This window comes from Somniosus microcephalus, chromosome 9 (assembly GCF_052327205.1).
Source record: "Somniosus microcephalus isolate GS21.2 chromosome 9, FLI_Smic_1.0, whole genome shotgun sequence".
NCBI lineage: Eukaryota > Metazoa > Chordata > Chondrichthyes > Squaliformes > Somniosidae > Somniosus > Somniosus microcephalus.
The window spans coordinates 233,465,726-233,483,658 of NC_140995.1; the positions used below are offsets into that span (position 1 = coordinate 233,465,726).

Here is a 17,933-nt window from a genome sequence, read left to right on the forward strand (position 1 = left end):
ACGGAGAGCTTCATCCACCCCGACACGGTGCGACGCTACTCCCTATCGGTTATGCCCACACGCCACCAGGTCTTTATGGCCTCAAAGTCCCATACGGCGGACATCGGCGGCTACTGTGTAGCGACTCTGACAGTGAACGGCGTGGAGTACAGAGATTTTAAATTCCTCGTCCTGCCACAGCTCTGCGCTCCCGTACTGCTAGGATTAGACTTCCAGTGTCATCTGGAGAGCGTCACGATGGCATATGGCGGGCCCCTGCCCCCACTTACAGTCTGCAGCCGGCAGAATTTAAACACGGCGCCGCGCAAAGTATGCAGCCTGTCCACCCTGAAGGTCAAACCCCCCCCGTTGTTTGCTAACCTTGCCAAAGACTGCAAGCCAATTGCGACTAAAAGCAGGCGGTACAGTGCCGGGGATAGGAGCTTTATTAAATCAGAAGTAGAAAGACTCCTGAGGGAAGGGATTATCGAGGGCAGCACCAGCCCATGGCGAGCCCAAGTGGTGGTAGTGAAGACCGGCGAAAAACAGCGCCTGGTTATTGATTACAGCCAGACAATCAATCGATACACGCAATTAGACGCATACCCACTTCCCCGCATATCTGACATGGTCAACCAGAGAGCACAATACCGGGTATTCTCGACGATTGATCTGAAGTCGGCATACCACCAGCTCCCCATCAGGCCTGAGGACCGCCAGTACACGGCCTTCGAGGCCGACGGTCGCCTCTACCACTTCCTCCGAGTCCCCTTCGGTGTCACCAACGGGGTCTCGGTCTTCCAAAGGGAGATGGACCGGATGGTTGACCAGAACGCGCTGCAGGCCACCTTCCCCTATCTAGACAACGTCACCATCTGCGGCCATGACCGGCATGACCACGACGCCAACCTAGAAAAATTCCTCCGTACGGCCCAACGGCTGAATCTGACATACAACAGAGAAAAATGTATGTTCCGCACCACGCGCCTCGCTATTCTTGGCTGCGTGGTGGAAAACGGAGTCATCGGCCTCGACCCCGACCGAATGCGCCCCCTCCTGGAACTACCCCCCCCCCACTGCCTAAAAGCCCTGAAGAGATGCCTAGGGTTCTTCTCTTACTACGCCCAGTGGGTGCCCAACTATGCGGACAAAGCCCGGCCCCTCATCAAGTCAACCTCCTTCCCCCTGACGGCAGAGGCCCGTGCGGCCTTCACCCTCATAAAAGAGGACATTGCGAAGGCCACAATGCACGCAGTGGATGAGTCCATCCCTTTCCAAGTGGAGAGCGATGCATCCGACTTCGCCCTAGCCGCAACCCTTAACCAGGCGGGGAGACCTGTGGCCTTCTTTTCACGGACCCTCCAGGGCCCCGAAATTCGACACTCCTCAGTCGAGAAGGAGGCCCAGGCGATAGTGGAGGCTGTACGGCACTGGAGGCATTACCTGGCCGGTAAACGTTTCACCCTGCTCACTGACCAACGGTCAGTAGCATTTATGTTTAACAACAGACAAAGGGGGGAAATCAAAAATGATAAGATATTGCGGTGGAGGATCGAGTTATCCACCTACAACTACGATATCTTATGCCGGCCCGGGAAACTTAATGAGCCCCCAGATGCCCTATCCCGTGGGACATGTGCCAACGCACAAGTCGATAGGCTACGGACCTCCCTCCACAATGATCTCTGCCACCCGGGGGTCACCAGGTTCTTCCATTTTATTAAAGCTCGCAACCTGCCTTACTCCATCGAGGAGGTCAGGACCATGACCAGGAACTGCCAGGTCTGCGCCGAATGCAAACCGCATTTTTATAGGCCAGACAGGGCACACCTGATTAAAGCCACCCGCCCCTTCGAACGTCTCAGCATCGATTTCAAGGGGCCCCTTCCCTCCTCTGACCGTAACACATACTTCCTCAATATTATTGACGAGTGCTCCCGTTTCCCCTTCGCCATCCCCTGCCCGGACATGACCAGCGCCACAGTCATCAGGTGCCTCAACGACCTGTTCGCCATATTTGGCTTCCCCAATTACATCCACAGCGACAGGGGCTCGTCGTTCATGAGCGACGGGCTGCGCCAGTACCTGCTCGAGAAGGGCATAGCCACGAGCAGGACTACCAGCTACAACCCCCGGGGTAACGGACAGGTAGAGAGGGAGAACGCAACGGTGTGGAAGACCGCCATGCTCGCCCTAAAATCCAAGGGCCTCCCAATCTCCCGCTGGCAAGATGTCCTCCCCGATGCGCTCCACTCCATACGATCACTGCTCTGTACTGCCACAAACGCCACCCCTCACGAGAAGATGTTCGTCTTCCCCAGGAAATCCACCTCGGGGACATCACTACCGCCATGGCTGACGTCTCCGGGACCCGTCCATAAGACGGACCCCCTGGTCGAAAAGGTTCACCTCCTCCACGCCAACCCACAGTACGCCTACGTGGCGTATCCTGACGGGCGGGAGGACACAGTCTCAATTCGAGACCTCGCACCCTCAGGTACCACCCGAAACACCATCGATCACCATCCACTACCTCCACCCACCACCACTACCCACGACGCACCACCGGGGTGTCTACCACGAACTGACGACATGCCGGTGCCATCCCTACCCCGAGAGGACGACACACCAGTGCTCCGTCCCACGCGAGAAGCGGCCGTGGGCAAAGAACCGCCGCAGCCGGCACCACGAAGATCATTACGGCAGACAAGACCCCCGGAGAGACTTTCGTACACTTCACCCCGCCGGACTCTTTTTTGAACGAGGGGTGAATGTGGTAAACCACTGTTAACTCTGTACAGGTCCGGGCATGTCTCCGCCCCTGGCTCCACCCCTAAGCCCGGGTATAAAGGTGACTCACCACCCTTCCCCCGGGAGCTCTTAGGATAGATCCACTGGCAGAGGCATGCTCCAGTTCTTAGTCAATAAAAGCCTACTTCGTATAAGTTCAACTCGTAGTCTTTGGTGTTGTTGATAGTGCATCAAGGAGACAGCAACGGGACATTTGGATAAACATAATTTAATAGGACAAACTCAGCATGGTTTCATGAAGGGGAAGTCATGTTTGACAAATTTGCTGGAGTTTTTTGAGGAAGTAACATACAGGGTGGATAAAGGGGAACCAGTGGACGTAGTGTATTTAGACTTCCAAAAGGCATTTGACAAGGTGCCACACAAAAGATTATTCCTCAAGATAAAAAATCACGGGACTGGGGGTAATATTCTGGCGTGGGTGGAGGATTGGCTCTCTAACAGAAAGCAGAGAGTTGGGATAAATGGTTCGTTCTCAGATTGGCAACCAGTAACTAGTGGTGTTCCGCAGGGGTCAGCGCTGGGTCCCCAACTCTTTACAATCTATATTAACGATTTGGAGGAGGGGACCGAGTGTAACATATCAAAGTTTGCAGATGATACAAAGATGGGACGGAAAGTAGTGAGTGAGGAGGACATAAAAAACCTGCAAAGGGACATAGACAGGCTAAGTAAGTGGGCAGAGATTTGGCAGATGGGATACAATACTGGAAAGTGTGAGGTTATGCACTTTGGCAGGAAAAATCATAGAGCAAGTTATTATCTTAATGGCAAGAAACTTGAAAGTACTGAAGTACAAAGGGATCTGGGGGTCCTGGTGCACGAAACTCAAAAAGTTAGTATGCAGGTGCAGCAAGTGATCAAGAAGGCCAATGGAATGTTGGCTTTTATTGCTAGGGGGATGGAATATAAAAACAGGGAGGTATTGCTGCAGTTGTACAGGGTATTGGTGAGACCGCACCTGGAATACTGCATACAGTTTTGATGTCCATACTTAAGAAGACATACTTGCTCTCGAGTCAGTACAAAGAAGGTTCACTCGGTTAATCCCGGGGATGAGGGGGTGGTCATATGAGGAGAGGTTGAGTAGATTGGGACTCTACTCATTGGAGTTCAGAAGAATGAGAGGCGATCTTATTGAAACATATAAGATTGTGAAGGGGCTTGATCGGGTGGATGCGGTGAGGATGTTCCCAATGATGGGTGAAACTAGAACTAGGGGGCATAATCTTAAAATAAGGGGCTGCTCTTTCAAAACTGAGATGAGGAGAAACTTCTTCACTCAGAGGGTGGTAGGTTTGTGGAATTTGCTGCCCCAGAAAGCTGTGGAAGCTACATCATTAAATAAATATAAAACAGAAATAGATAGTTTCCTAGAAGTAAAGGGAATTAAGGGTTACGGGGAGCGGGCAGGAAATTGGACATAAGTCTAGGTTCGGAATGGTCATGGCCCTGTGGGTAGTGGAGTGGGCCCAGGGGCCGTGTAGCCTGGTTCTGCTCCTACTGTGTTCTAATTCTGTGTTAGATTTCAGGAGATGGTTTTATTCCTGTTCCTGGCTGGGGTGGAGATCGCCTTTACAGAAGGTAAGTACTGTGGAAAATATAGGGACAGAGTGATCTCCTGGAATAATTTCGATCGCCTAGATGGGTCGGAGAGGAATTTCCCAGATTTTTTTCTCCCAAATTGGCCATTGGGTCTTTATCTGGTTTTTCGCCTCTCCCGGGAGATCACATGGGTTCGGGTGGATGCAGAGTGATAGAAGATTTGAGGTTAGGATCAGATCAGCCATGATCTTATTGAATGGTGGAGCAGGCTCGAGGGGCCGATTGGCCTACTCCTGCTCCTATTTCTGATGTTCTTATGTACTGCAGGAAACGCGGCAGCCAATTTACGCAAAGCAAGTTCCCACAAACAGTAATATGCTACTGACCAGATAATCTGTTTTTGATTGAGGGATAAATATTAGCCAGGACACTTGGAAGAGCTCCACTGCTCTTCTTCGGAATAGTACCATGGGATCTTTTACATTCACCTGACAGGACAGGCAGGGCCTCAGTTTAGCATCTCATTCGTAAGACAGAATGGGAATGGAAGCATCTGGATAGATTTCCTCAGAATGTGGTTGTTGGAGGCCAATGAACTTAGCCCCAGGACAACGCTGCAGGAGTTCTTCAGGGCAGTGTCCTCGGCCCAACCAACTTCAGTTGCTTCATCAATGACCTCCCCTCCATCATAAGGTCAGAAGTGGAATGTTCGCTGCTAATTGCAGTGTTCAGTTCCATTCGCAACTCCTCAGATAGAAAGCAAGGCCTGGACAACATTCAGGCTTGGGCTGATAAGTGGCAAGTAACATTCACGCCACACAAAGTGCAAGGCAATGACCATCTCCAACAGGAGAGTCTAACCAACTCCCCTTGACATTCAACGGCATTACTGTCGTCAAATTCCCCATCGTCAACATCCTGGGGGGGCGGGGGGCGGTGTCACCAATGACCAGAAACTTAACTGGACCAACCACATAAATACTATGCCTACAAGAGCAGGTCAGAACCTAGGTATTCTGCGGTGAGTGTCCGGCCCACCAATGGATTCAGTCTGGCCCGCCAAGGCCTGGCTTCAAGGCCGAATGTCCGCCGCACCTGACCTCTGACCTGACCCCAGTCCCACGTAATGTCATGAGGCAGGTCATTGTCTCCAAAGCAGCAGGGGAGTCTAGCAATGGGCCTTAGAGATGGGAGGCGAAGATACGGATACGGCTGCAGTGGACAGAAGGCGGCCAGGAGTCGCGGACTGGGCCACGGTCCCCCCCGGGTGAGGGTCTTTTACCAATGGTAGCACAGCCCCATAACCGGTGGAGAGTGGGGATTTCAGCAGCAGGGAGGCCGCAGGCCCGTCACCTCCCCCAGCCCAGGCCCAACCTTCGTCACTGGGTCAAAATCCTGGAACTCCCTCCTTAACAGCGCTGTGGGAGTACCTTCACCACACGGACTGCAGCGGTTCAAGGCAGCGACTCACCACCATCTTCTCAAGGGCAATTAGGGATGGGCAATAAATGCTGGCCTTGCCAGCAACGTCCACATCCTGTGAAATGAATAAAAAAAAGTGCTCAGATGTTAGAATAGACCTTTGAGCATTTTTTCTATTGAGCAGATGATCTTCAGACCTGAGGATCAGACCAAGTCTGAGTAGTGCTGGAATTTGGACACATTAGCCCTTTTCCTCTCTCAAAAATGATCACTGACTGCAGTATTTTACATTCCTATTGGAAAAATAATGGAAATTTCCAACATTTTTGGGATAGAAAGAGGGTTATTAACAGATAATAGTGAAGGAGGAATTTTTCCTCCAAATATTAAAACTCCCATGTTCACTGGCTACTGATGGTATTAGTTATCCACTCAACTGCAGCCACAAGCAAAGCTTGCTCTGTGCTACAGGGAGGAAGATCCAATGTCTTTTCTCAGATTCCTGCAACAGTTCCACATAAAATACCACACACTGTTGTGAACAGCCCTGCTCTCTCACTGTGAATATAAAAAGGCCCCTGCGAGAAACTTCGCAGCTATATGCTTAACAATACACCAAGGCAATGAGACTATCACAAGGAACTGAGGAAGTTTGATGATCCAGTGTGAGTAAAATGCCGTACATGAAGAATCCAGATTAATTAAAATAAAATGTATTTTGATTACAATTAGGATCAAAGAGGAAACTACTTCCCCCTTCTCCAACATCACCAGTCCCTGCTGGGCTGCAATTATACAGATGTCAACTAGCCTCCAGTAGCTCATCCAAGTCATTATTCTTCAAACATGAGACTAAGGCAGTGAGTTCTGGCAGGCCATTGTACCATCGTAGATATCACAGCCAAGCCCAGATCTTCTGCTCAACATTCACACATGCAAACTTTCCAGGAGCTACTGGATCACTATCAGGAGGAAGGAGCGAGCCCTGGCTGATTTTCTTCCCTCCCTAACTAGCCCAGAGGCTAATGGCTCGACTGCTGTTTGAGCCAAGATCAACCAAGTCGGCACAGACCAGGAATCAAAGCTGAGACCCTCTGGTCCCTGTGGCTCAGTACAAAACTAGGTCATGTATTTACTCACCGAGCCATCAGAGAACTCAAAGGAAATTAAAGCAAGTGTTGTAATTCTACACTTTGCCAGCTCGCAGGAAAACCGACAAAACAACCTGGAGTCTGCATCAGGGCTAAACAGCCCACTGACGTTAAATGGGCAGTATTGTAAGGAAGCCATTGCTTGCTAATATTGGCAAATGGTCTGTTTCCAGTGTTCTATTAACGTGCATCACAGTAAGTTGGAAAACCGACACACTGTGGCACAGGCAGTGAGCCACAAGATGGATTTACCATGGCATTAAGTCCCCAGTCCTGGTTGTGTCAGTGTGGGGAGCTGCTGAGCAGATGTTAAGTACTTTCCTGAAGGAAGGGAGGGGAAAACACACAGGGAAGAAGAGTCATCCCCAGACCGCTGTCATTAGCGGAGGGATGGAAGCAGGCAGCTTATCCACCTGACTGCAGATAGTCCATGGCTTTGGAATCCAGACACACTCAAACATTGAAAAGCAATGCTGTCACTAAGCTTATTTTGTGCATTTGTACCAATACTTAGGCCGATACATGCAAATGTCACGCAATACACTTCTTGGGCAATGCTTTTAACTCGTGCCTTCAAATTACTCCCATTGCCAGTACTTTAAACCACTAATACCTCACCCTGGTGTTATACACCTCAAAATACTCTTTCCAAATACAGCACAAGTTTGAAAGGATATAATGTATAAACTGCACAGCTCGGTGGATGTTGTACAAAAGAGAAAAAAAAATCAAATCACACCACATTGCAAATACTTATACTGAGCCACGGAGCTGCTCTCTGAAGTGCCTCATTCATATAAGGAGAGGTTACTGCAGACAAACCAAGCACTCGCACAGACATATCATTTCTTAAACATGGAATCAGACACGTATTTTTGAAGATAGAACTCACATGTTATTTTCATTCAATCTTAATTTTCTTCCATCCCCAGTAACTGTGCTCGGCACTACCAACAGGAAAAAGGTTTACTCATTACACGCGTGAAAGTTTGCCTTGATGGAGCGTACCTGATGTTGGGGACGTGTTGCTGTTGCACAGGCTGATGCTGGAAATGGTCAGGCCACCGGTGATGAAGACAAAGGGGAGCGTGATCGATGAGAGATGAGGCGGGCTGGAGGCAGCAGCCAGTTGGATGGATAGGGGAATTGTTTTGGCACACAGATGTCGGGTACTCGGAGCGAGCTTGCAGGCAAGAGGGCGTCAATGGAGAAGTGACGGTGGTATTTCCCAAAGAATGGCAATCTGGTTGGTGACAACACAAAGGATGATGGTATGGACAATGGTGGCAACATTGTGGCAGCAGTGGTACAGGTCTTTGGTTATTTATCGTGCTGTCTGGAAGGAGGGAAGTAGGCTTAACAGTGCCATTTGGCAGCATACCACTGTTCTGACTCACTTTTGCCCTTGAGGTCTCCTTGGCTGACAGCTGCTGGGAGAGGTGGTCTCCATCACAGGCTGCAGGGACGCTGTTACCGTTAGCATTTGATGGGACACCGCCATTGCTCTGAACCATGAAGTCACCATTCCCGTTGCTCATAGCCATGCTCTTGTTCCACCAGCTTCTTCGCATCGGTCACACGTCTGAAAACAGAACAAAGGAAACAAGATGTCACAACACTTTCAGATAAAAGACATCGATACCTTGTCTGACTGCCCTGAACCAGTGACCAAAATTAACTGACAGGTTCTAAAGTATTCCAAGAAAAAAAACTGTCAAACTTTCCGATCCCATCGAGTAACATCTATCCCCCCCCACCCCAATTAGTGGTATTGCTGATACGTAGATTAGAAGGTGAGATGGGAGAAGGGGCATCCAAAGTGACATCTCAAAATACCACCTGAAAAATCCTGAAGTAACAACAGCCTTCAGACCTGTATTATCTCAATCTACAGAACAGGATGTGTAAGAACTAAACTAATTCATCCTCGTAGCACTGATTACGGACAAAAATGAGTGAAATATGATTTAAGAACATAAGAAATAGGAGCAGGAGTAGGGCAATCAGCCCCTCGAGCCTGCTCCGCCATTCAATAAGATCATGGCTGATCTGATCCTAACCGCCAATCTAATATCACAGAACCAAAACCCGAATCTAACAGAATTAGACACACGAAATAGGAGCAGGATCAGGCTACAAGGCCCCTGGGCCAGCTCCGCTACCCACAGGGCCATGTCCGATCCGAACCTAGACTCATGTCCAAATTCCTGCCCGCTCCCCATAACCCTTTACTTCTAGGAAACTGTCTATTTCTGTTTTAAATTTATGTAATGATGTAGCTTCTACAGCTTTTTGGGGCAGCATATTCCATGGACCTACCACCCTCTGAGTGAAGTAGTTCCTCCTCATCTCAGTTTTGAAAGAGCAGCCCCTTATTCTAAGACTATGCCCCCTAGTTCTAGTTTCACCCATCATCGGGAACATCCTCCCGGCATCCACCCGATCCAACCCCTTCACAATCTTATATGTTTCAATAAGATCGCCTCTCATTCTTCTGAACTCCAATGAGTAGAGTCCCAATCTACTCAACCTCTCCTCATATGTCCATCCCCTCATCCCCGGGATTAACCGAGTGAACCTTCTTTGTACTGACTCGAGAGCAAGTATGTCTTTTCTTAAGTATGGACACCAAAACTGTATGCAGTATTCCAGGTGCGGTCTCACCAATACCTTGTACAACTGAAGCAATACCTCCCTATTTTTATATTCTATCCCCCTAGCAATGAAAGCCAACATTCCATTGGCCTTCTTAATCACTTGCTGCACCTGCATACTAACCTTTTGAGTTTCGTACACCAGGACCCCCAGATCCCTTTGTACTTCAGTACTTTCAAGTTTCTTGCCATTAAGATAATAACTTGCTCTACGATTTTTCCTGCCAAAGTGCATAACCTCACACTTTCCAGTACAGGTAGACTATCCTTTATCCAAAAACTTCGGGACCAGCCGTGTTTCGGTTTTCGGAAAATTTCGGATTTCGGAAGGTATTTTATAAGACTGGGAAATTTGTCGGGGGTGGGTCGGCGGGGGGGTCCGCGGGGGGGTCGGTCGGGGTCGGCGGGGGGTTCGGCGGGAGGGTCAGCGGGGGTCCGTGGGGGGGTCGGCGGGGGGGTCCGCGGGGGGTCGGCGGGGGGGTCGGCTGGGGGGGGGTCGGCGGGGGTCGGAGTCGTGCGCCACTCTGGTCATGTCGTGCGCACGACTTACGCTGAACGAAAAAACCTTCGGTTTTTAGAGGGTTTCGGTTTTCGGAAGTTCGGATAAAAGGTAGTCTACCTGTATTGTATTCCATCTGCCAAATCTCTGCCCACTTACTTAGCCTGTCTATGTCCCCTCGCAGGTTTTTTATGTCCTCCTCACTCACCACTTTCCCTCCCATCTTAGTATCATCTGCAAACATGGATATGTTACACTCGGTCCCCTCCTCCAAATCGTTAATATAGATTGTAAAGAGTTGGGGACCCAGCACTGACCCCTGTGGAACACCACTAGTTACTGATTGCCAGTCCGAGAATGAACCATTTATCCCAACTCTCTGCCTTCTGTTAGATAGCCAATCCTCTATCCATGCCAGAATATTACCCCCAATCCCGTGATTTTTTATCTTAAGCAATAATCTTTTGTGTGGCACCTTGTCAAATGCCTTTTGGAAATCTAAATACACTACGTCCACTGGTTCCCCTTTATCCACCCTATATGTTGCTTCCTCAAAGAACTCCAGCAAATTTGTCAAACATGACTTCCCCTTCATAAAACCATGCTGACTTTGTCCTATTAAATTATGATTATCCAAATGTCCTGTTACTGTCTCCTTAATAATTGACTCCAATATTTTACCTACCACAGATGTTAGGCTAACCGGTCTATAGTTTCCAGCCTTCTGTCTACTGCCCTTTTTAAATAAGGGCGTTACATTAGCAGTTTTCCAGTCTGCCGGGACCTTTGCTGAGTCCAGGGAGTTTTGGAAAATTATTACCAATGCATCCACAATTCCTACCGCCACTTCCCTCAAGACCCTAGGATGTAAGCCATCAGGTCCAGGTGATTTATCCGCCTTGAGTCCCATTATTTTACCGAGTACCACTTCCTTAGTGATTTTGATCGTGTTTAGCTCCTCCCCCCCTATAGCCCCCTGTTTGTCCAGTGTTGGGATATTCTTAGTGTCTTCTACTGTAAAGACTGATACAAAATATTCATTCAGTGTTTTTGCCATCTCCATATTTCCCACCATTAATTTCCCGGTCTCATCCTCTAAGGGACCAACATTTACTTTAGCCACCCTTTTTCTTTTTATATAACTATAAAAACTCTTACTATCTGTTTTTATATTTTTTGTTAATTTACTTTCATAATCTATCTTCCCTTTCTTAATCAATCTTTTTGTTATTTTTTGCTGTATTTTAAAGTTTTCCCAATCCTCTATCCTCCCACTAGATTTGGCTACCTTATATGCCCTTGTTTTTAGTCGAATACTATCCTTAATTTCTTTACTTAGCCACGGATGGCTGTCTTTTCTTTTACACCCTTTTCTTCTCAGTGGAATATATATTTTTTGGAAGTTGTAAAATAACTCCTTAAATGTACACCACTGATCATGTATCGTCTTACCCTTTAATCTATTTTCCCAATCCACTCTACTCAATTCCGCTCTCATACCTTCATAGTCTCCTTTATTCAAGCTTAGCACGCTTGTTTGAGATCCAACCTTCTCACCCTCTAATTGAATATGGAATTCAACCATGTTATGGTCACTCATTCCAAGGGGATCCTTTACTAGGACATTTTTAATTAATCCTGTCTCGTTACACAGGACCAGATCTAAGGTTGCTTGCCCCCTGGTCGGTTCAGTTACATACTGCTCAAGAAACCCATCCCTAATACACTCAATGAACTCATCCTCAAGGCTGCTCTGCCCAATTTGATTTGTCCAATTAATATGATAGTTAAAATCCCCCATAATTATAGATGCTCCCTTATTACAAGCCTCAACTATTTCCTGATTGAACAGAGCCATATTTACCCTTCAGTTTTGTGACAAATAAATGAAAAATAATGTTAAAATTCAGTAAGGAAACATATGGGCCGGTAATGGAAACAGCAGAGGCAGATTCACAATAGATAGATGGGTGGACAAATGGGCGTGCGACCGAGACAGACAGGCAAGCAGACGGGCATCTAGACAGTGGGTGGGATTGTAGCTTGAGTCCTGTTTGTTTTGCTGACAATCAAAATTATTTAAAAACCTCTACAACCATAATCACTCACATCTCCACATAATAGGATACTGAAGTAGAAAGGGGCTTCCGTTTAAAGGCAGTTAGAAATTTTAACAAGTTACTGGTGGCAATCCAGTCCCTCTCTTTTTAAAACTTTATTCTCTTGCCCCAGTCAGATTTCTCAGTGTAGCATCATCCTGATTCTAGGACTCGGTTACTGTTGCTGTGAAACCAACAAGTAGGTGGTGTATAAGAACAGGCTGAGACTGCCACTCCTCCCTTCATTACAACATCGACTACACCAAGTATTTCATTGGCTGCAAAGCGCTTGGGGCGGTCTGAGGTCATGAAAGGCGCTGTAGAAATGCAAGTCTTTCTTCTTATTCCTGCAGTGGCATGAGAGAGATTGGGAACTCTTCAAGTGGAGGAGGGTGAGCGCAGGTAGCCAAAGCCCTCAAAATGTTGCCTTTTTAATATTTAAGCAACCTCTTTAATCTTTCATCATAGCTCTTCCCCTTTACGCAAGGTTAGCTTTGTTTCTACGCCTACCTTAAAGTACGTTAGTGGTGCGGCGAGCAGACTGGAGACAATACTCCAAGTACAACGTGACCATTTATTTGTCACAAAACTGAAGGGTAAATATGGCGCTGTTCAACAAATCATATTTCACTCATTTTTGTCCGTAATCCGTGCTACGAGGATGAATTAGTTTAGTTCTCCAAAGCCTCAATGTGCACTGTGGTCTTCTGTTCGATTAGCTTTCTTCATTCCTTTGCCACATTGTCACTGGAATGAGTTTACTATTATTCCGTGCTCCCTTTCTGCTGTTCTCTTTCTTCATCAGCAAATTTGACAAGCTTATATTTGGTTTTGGTATTCAAGTCATTAATATGGATTAGAAGCAACAGGGATTCCTGTAGGATCCCATTTTTGAATGACTACACAAGCAAGTTAGGTGTGAAACCTTTCACTGCCAGCGCAGAAGAGGCACTCGGGGGTTTCTTGAAACCAATGAGTCCAAGGGGACAAAATACCATCCCACAAAATAACAGTGTGTGTCAGGTTAAATGATGTATGCAGTCACTCACCTGTTCACTTGGGCCCACCACAAAGGATGGAATCAAGGGGCATAATTACACCAAATTATCAGGGGATTTTATTAAGTGCTTCTATAGAAATGCTAGAAGCATTAGGAACAAATTGTCAGAAATACAGCTGCATGCTGGACAGAAAACCCTGAGCTGACGGCTCTCACGGAAACATGGCTGGGTTTTCAGGATGCCTGCATTTCATATACCTCAATATGATAGTCCAGAAAAAGGTGTGTGTGGGGGGCGGGGGGGAAGATAGGAAGCTGCCATTTCTTTTAGGAAAGGAATAAAAGTAGGGAAGAAATGGTCATATTTAGGGCTGCCAACTCTGGTCAGACGTATTCTTGGATGTTTCATCACATGGCCTCCCGCGCCTTACCCAGTGAAATAGCCGTTTTATCCATCTCCCAATATTTTTATAATTAATCAACAAAAGTGTTCAAAGAACATTAAAAGAAATTCTTTTAAAGCCCCTATGATTTTTCTCCTGGGTTGCTCACAGCACTGCCCTGGAGATTTATCTTTAATCTCTGGAGACTCCAGGACAATCCTGGCGGATTGGCAACCCTAGATATATAGCAAGTGACGAAAACAACAGGGAGACACTCTGGCTCCAAATGGAGTCCATCAGAAGTACCAGAGCACGTCTAGGAATGTGTAATAGACCACCAAACCAAGAGAAACAAATTCATCTGTAGTTGTGTAATACAATCACAAAGGTAGCCAATGAAATGTTTATGTGCAGAATTCAGGTACAGTGTATAATATGAATGGGTGTAGGAGGCAGGAGGGCCTTTGACTCTTCCCCAAAGGTTCAGGAGGCTGCAGCCAAAGCAAAAAGGGCTCTGGATTTTATGGCTCAGACTGTTCAGGTTAAAACTAGGACCGTGATAATGAGGTTATAAAAGGCTTTGGTGAGGCCTCACCTGGGGTATTGTGCACCTTTCTGGTTCCCCCCAACCTCAAAAAAGATATGCTGGCTCTAGAGAAAGTATAAAGAGCAACAAGGATGATCCCCAGCCTAAGTGCATTCAGGTATGAAAGATAGGCCGAGAAATTCAGTATCGCCACGTTTGGGGCGCTACAGCCGGGCGTTCGCTAAATTTAGCGCCACCTTTGCCGAAATTGAGTTGCATCTCCCCAAGAGGTTGTGCTGCGCTAAAGCAGGCAATGCACGACTATCATAAGGCGCTAAGCCGGCGAGCCGAGGCGCTAACACCGAGGGCAGGCGCAGCGCAGGTGCGGCGAGTTGCTGATTGAAGGCAGACACGCTGGCACTGGTCAGCTCTTAAAGGGGGAGGGTCGATTTGTTTGGCTGCCACGCCCTGCACACTACAGCCCTGAAGCAAGGCCTGCCCATTGCTGGTTCATCAGTTCTACGCCCAGGACCATGGGGAAGCCTGCTATTCTTCCAAATCCCATTGCACGCTCTTGCTGCTTGTGCCGGGTCATGGGGAAGGAGATATACTGACGTCTCCTTCTGAAATGGGCATTGGTCACCTGGCGGATGCAGCAATGTACCGCGAACTGGGAGATGTTGGCAATGTCCCCAGTAGCGGATTGGAAGGAGCCGGTGGCATAGAAGTTGAGAGCCACCGTCACCTTCACTGCCACCGACAGAGGCGTCCTGCTCCTCAGCTGTGGCTGCAGATCTCTGCGAAGCAGGTGGCAGATCTCAGTGACCACCTCCCTTCTGAATCGCAGCCTCCGAACACACTGCTCCTCAGACATGTTCAGATATGAGAACTGCTGGCGGTATACCCTGGGTGGGTAAGGCCTCCTGTGCCGACGCCTGTTGGCCCTTCTCCGTCTGGCCATGACTGGCACTCTCTCACGGTGTCTCTGAGCCCTTTGAATGCAATGGAGAAGCCCAACGTTTCCACCCATTGCAGCCCCCATTATATGTGGCGACTCAAGGCTATGGCACTGAAAGTTAAATCCAAGTGCAAAGCTCTGGCCTGAAGCCAGAAGTACCTGTGCGAGCGCTGAGTCAAAGCAGAAAGCTCTCTCCCTTTGTCACTCTTCAAATATCCGTCTCTCACACAGAAGGAATGGCACAAAATGGCTGCCACTTATAATGCAGGAGGAGTCCCCTTTAAATAGCGCCCCCCGTGCCCCGCAGCGACTGGGAACCGTTCCCCTCTACCAGTCGCTGGGGGTGCCAAGCGCACAGAAGGGCGGCGCCACTGAAGTTCCGGTTCGGGGTGCACCAAGGGCGTTGCACCATGAAATGACGTCAGGATCTGCGCGCGCAGCTGAGCGGGCACTGCGGTTTTGCGCTGCCGCTAAATCTTGAGTGAAGTTCGCGAGAGGCGCAGATCGCGCCGTGCCCGGCTGCTAGCCGCTTAGCGCCCCACTTCTCCTCCTCCTAAGGCGCTAGCGGCTGGCGCTAACAACTGAATTTCTAGGCCATAGACTTTATGCCTTGGGTTTGGATTCATTGGAAAGGTGCAGACTTAGAGGATTCGATGAGATCAGTAAGTTGTGGGGAGAGTGCATATGGGCTGATGGCCCTTTCTTGGAGTATGTGTTGCTCAGTGGTCGCACTCTTGCCTCTGAGTCAGAGGTTGTAGGTTCCAGCCCCACTCCAAGACTTGAGCACATAATCCAGACTGACACTGAGGTGCAGTACTGAGGAAATGCTGCACTGTCGGAGGTGTCGTCTTTCGGATGAGGTATTAAACCGAGGCCCCATCTGCACATTCTCAAGTGTACATAAAATATCACGTGGCCAATATTTATCTCTCAACCAACACCTAAAAAGAGATTACTTAGTCATGAATGCATTGCTGTTTGTGTGATCTTGCTATGCGCAAATTGGCTGTCACATTTGCCTATATTGAAAGGCGACAGCGCTTCAAGTACTTCATTGGCTGTAAAGCGCTTTGGGACGTCCTGAGGTCATGAAAGACACTATATAAATGCAAGTTCTTTATAACATAACATGGCAGAAACCCTACACACGTTCACTTTTTCTGACATTGCCGAATCTGCCCTGCAGTGTAAACCAGGCAAATGTGACACAGAAGGAACAGGGTCATATCCAATTGGAGTTGGAGGAGCATAATTGGGATACAAGTGAGCTCAGTGCTGAGCCCTGCACAATGCACGATGGGGAAGGGAAAAAAATTACATTCAAAGTTATTATTACCCAAGGGACATTCAAATGAAAGGAACTCGGTCACAGCTTTCACTGTAATTGCCTTTAATTGTTTTAATTTTTGGTTAGCACTGTTAAATCCCACCTCATTACATGGATAAAGAATAAAAGCACCACATCTGAAAAGGTCCAAGATCATCAGAAGCAGCCATACGAGCCCCTTCAATGTTTTGACTCTGCAGCTTTCTAAGGAATTAAATGGACACTTTACTGGGTGATAGGCAAACAATCAGCATGTATAGAAATGATCAAAGGACAGCCTCCACCTGCTGCTGCACTGAATTTAAAACACACACAAGCTACACAAGGCTGTATTTGGCATGAGTCTGCTTGCATCCTAAATTAAACAAGGTCTAGAAAACTGTAGCAGACTAGGGCAGGGGGAGAGGGGATAGAGAGCTATTATTTTTTGCCCTTAACCATTTTAATTGCTGGACGTGGAGGCCCAGCAGCTGCCAGGTGTTAACAGAAAACACAAAGTTCAGTCACTGGGCTTTCTAGATGCCGGTTTTGATTGGGCAGGCTGGAGAACCACTGGCTCCACTTCAGAAAGAAATGAGATTGCATCAAGTATTTCCACCTCTTGGATAGATCTGAAATAGGGCATATTAAGCTATTCATTTCAGATTCTATAGAATCTGCAGCCATGACAAAGGTGAGGTTGCTGACCGCTCGGACCAACTCTGCATTTCCAGCATTTTCTGTTTTCTATCAAACTTCAAGCAGTCACAGTTTTTCTATTTATCTGTCCCGATATGACACTCTTATCAGTGTTACTTTGGACATGTCTGAATACATTTCTCACAGTTTCAAAGGTTACTTACCGTGATGACTATATTAGACATACCAGTCGCTCTCCCCTGGTGTCGCACATGGGGAATCAAGACCAAGTGAAGGAGGGATAGAAGGTGGGGGATAATTGGACCAGGGTGCACAGTTGTAAAGAAAGAAAGAATTGTATTTATATAGCGCCTCTCATGACATCAGGACGTCCCAAAGCGCTTTACAGCCAATGAAGTACTTTTGAAGTGTAGTCACTGTTGTAATGTGGGAAACGCAGCAGCCAATTTGCGCACAGCAAGGTTCCACAAACAACAATGTGATAATGACCAGATAATCTGTTTTTAGTGATGTTGGTTGAGGGATAAATATTGGCCAGGACACCGGGGAGAACTCCCCTGCTCTTTTTCGAATAGTGTTGTGGGATCTTTTATGCCCACCTGAGGGGGCAGATGGGGCCTCAGTTTAACGTCTCATCTGAAAGACGACACCTCCAACAGTGCCACACTCCCTCAGGACTGCGCTGGGAGTGTCAGCCTGGATTATGTGCTCAAGTCTCTGGAGTGGGACCTGAACCCACGACCGTGACTCATTTAGCCCCCCATTTGAAAGCCATACATTCTAACCTTATATTTATATTTCCATTACACATTCCTTATGGAAACGTGAACTTTTCACGTGTAATTACACCTTCTTGCCAGTGGTGGTGCATCAAATTTCTGTTAGAGCCAAACGGTTTAAGCACCCAAGGTGAATACATATCATAGTGTTGTGCACGGTG

The 17,933-nt window shown here is 47.8% G+C and overlaps 1 protein-coding gene across 3 annotated transcripts in view; it reads right to left on the reverse strand.

The window, feature by feature from the left end:
- disp1 (dispatched homolog 1 (Drosophila)) overlaps nt 1–17,933 on the reverse strand; it is a 300,779-nt gene that overhangs the window by 137,716 nt on the left and 145,130 nt on the right. For all 3 annotated transcript variants that reach the window (XM_085998018.1, XM_085998019.1, XM_085998020.1), the window contains exon 2: nt 7,917–8,490. In XM_085998018.1, coding sequence (XP_085854144.1) covers nt 7,917–8,479 — 563 coding nt within the window. In that variant the 5' untranslated portion in view covers nt 8,480–8,490. The remainder of the gene's footprint in view (nt 1–7,916; nt 8,491–17,933) is intronic.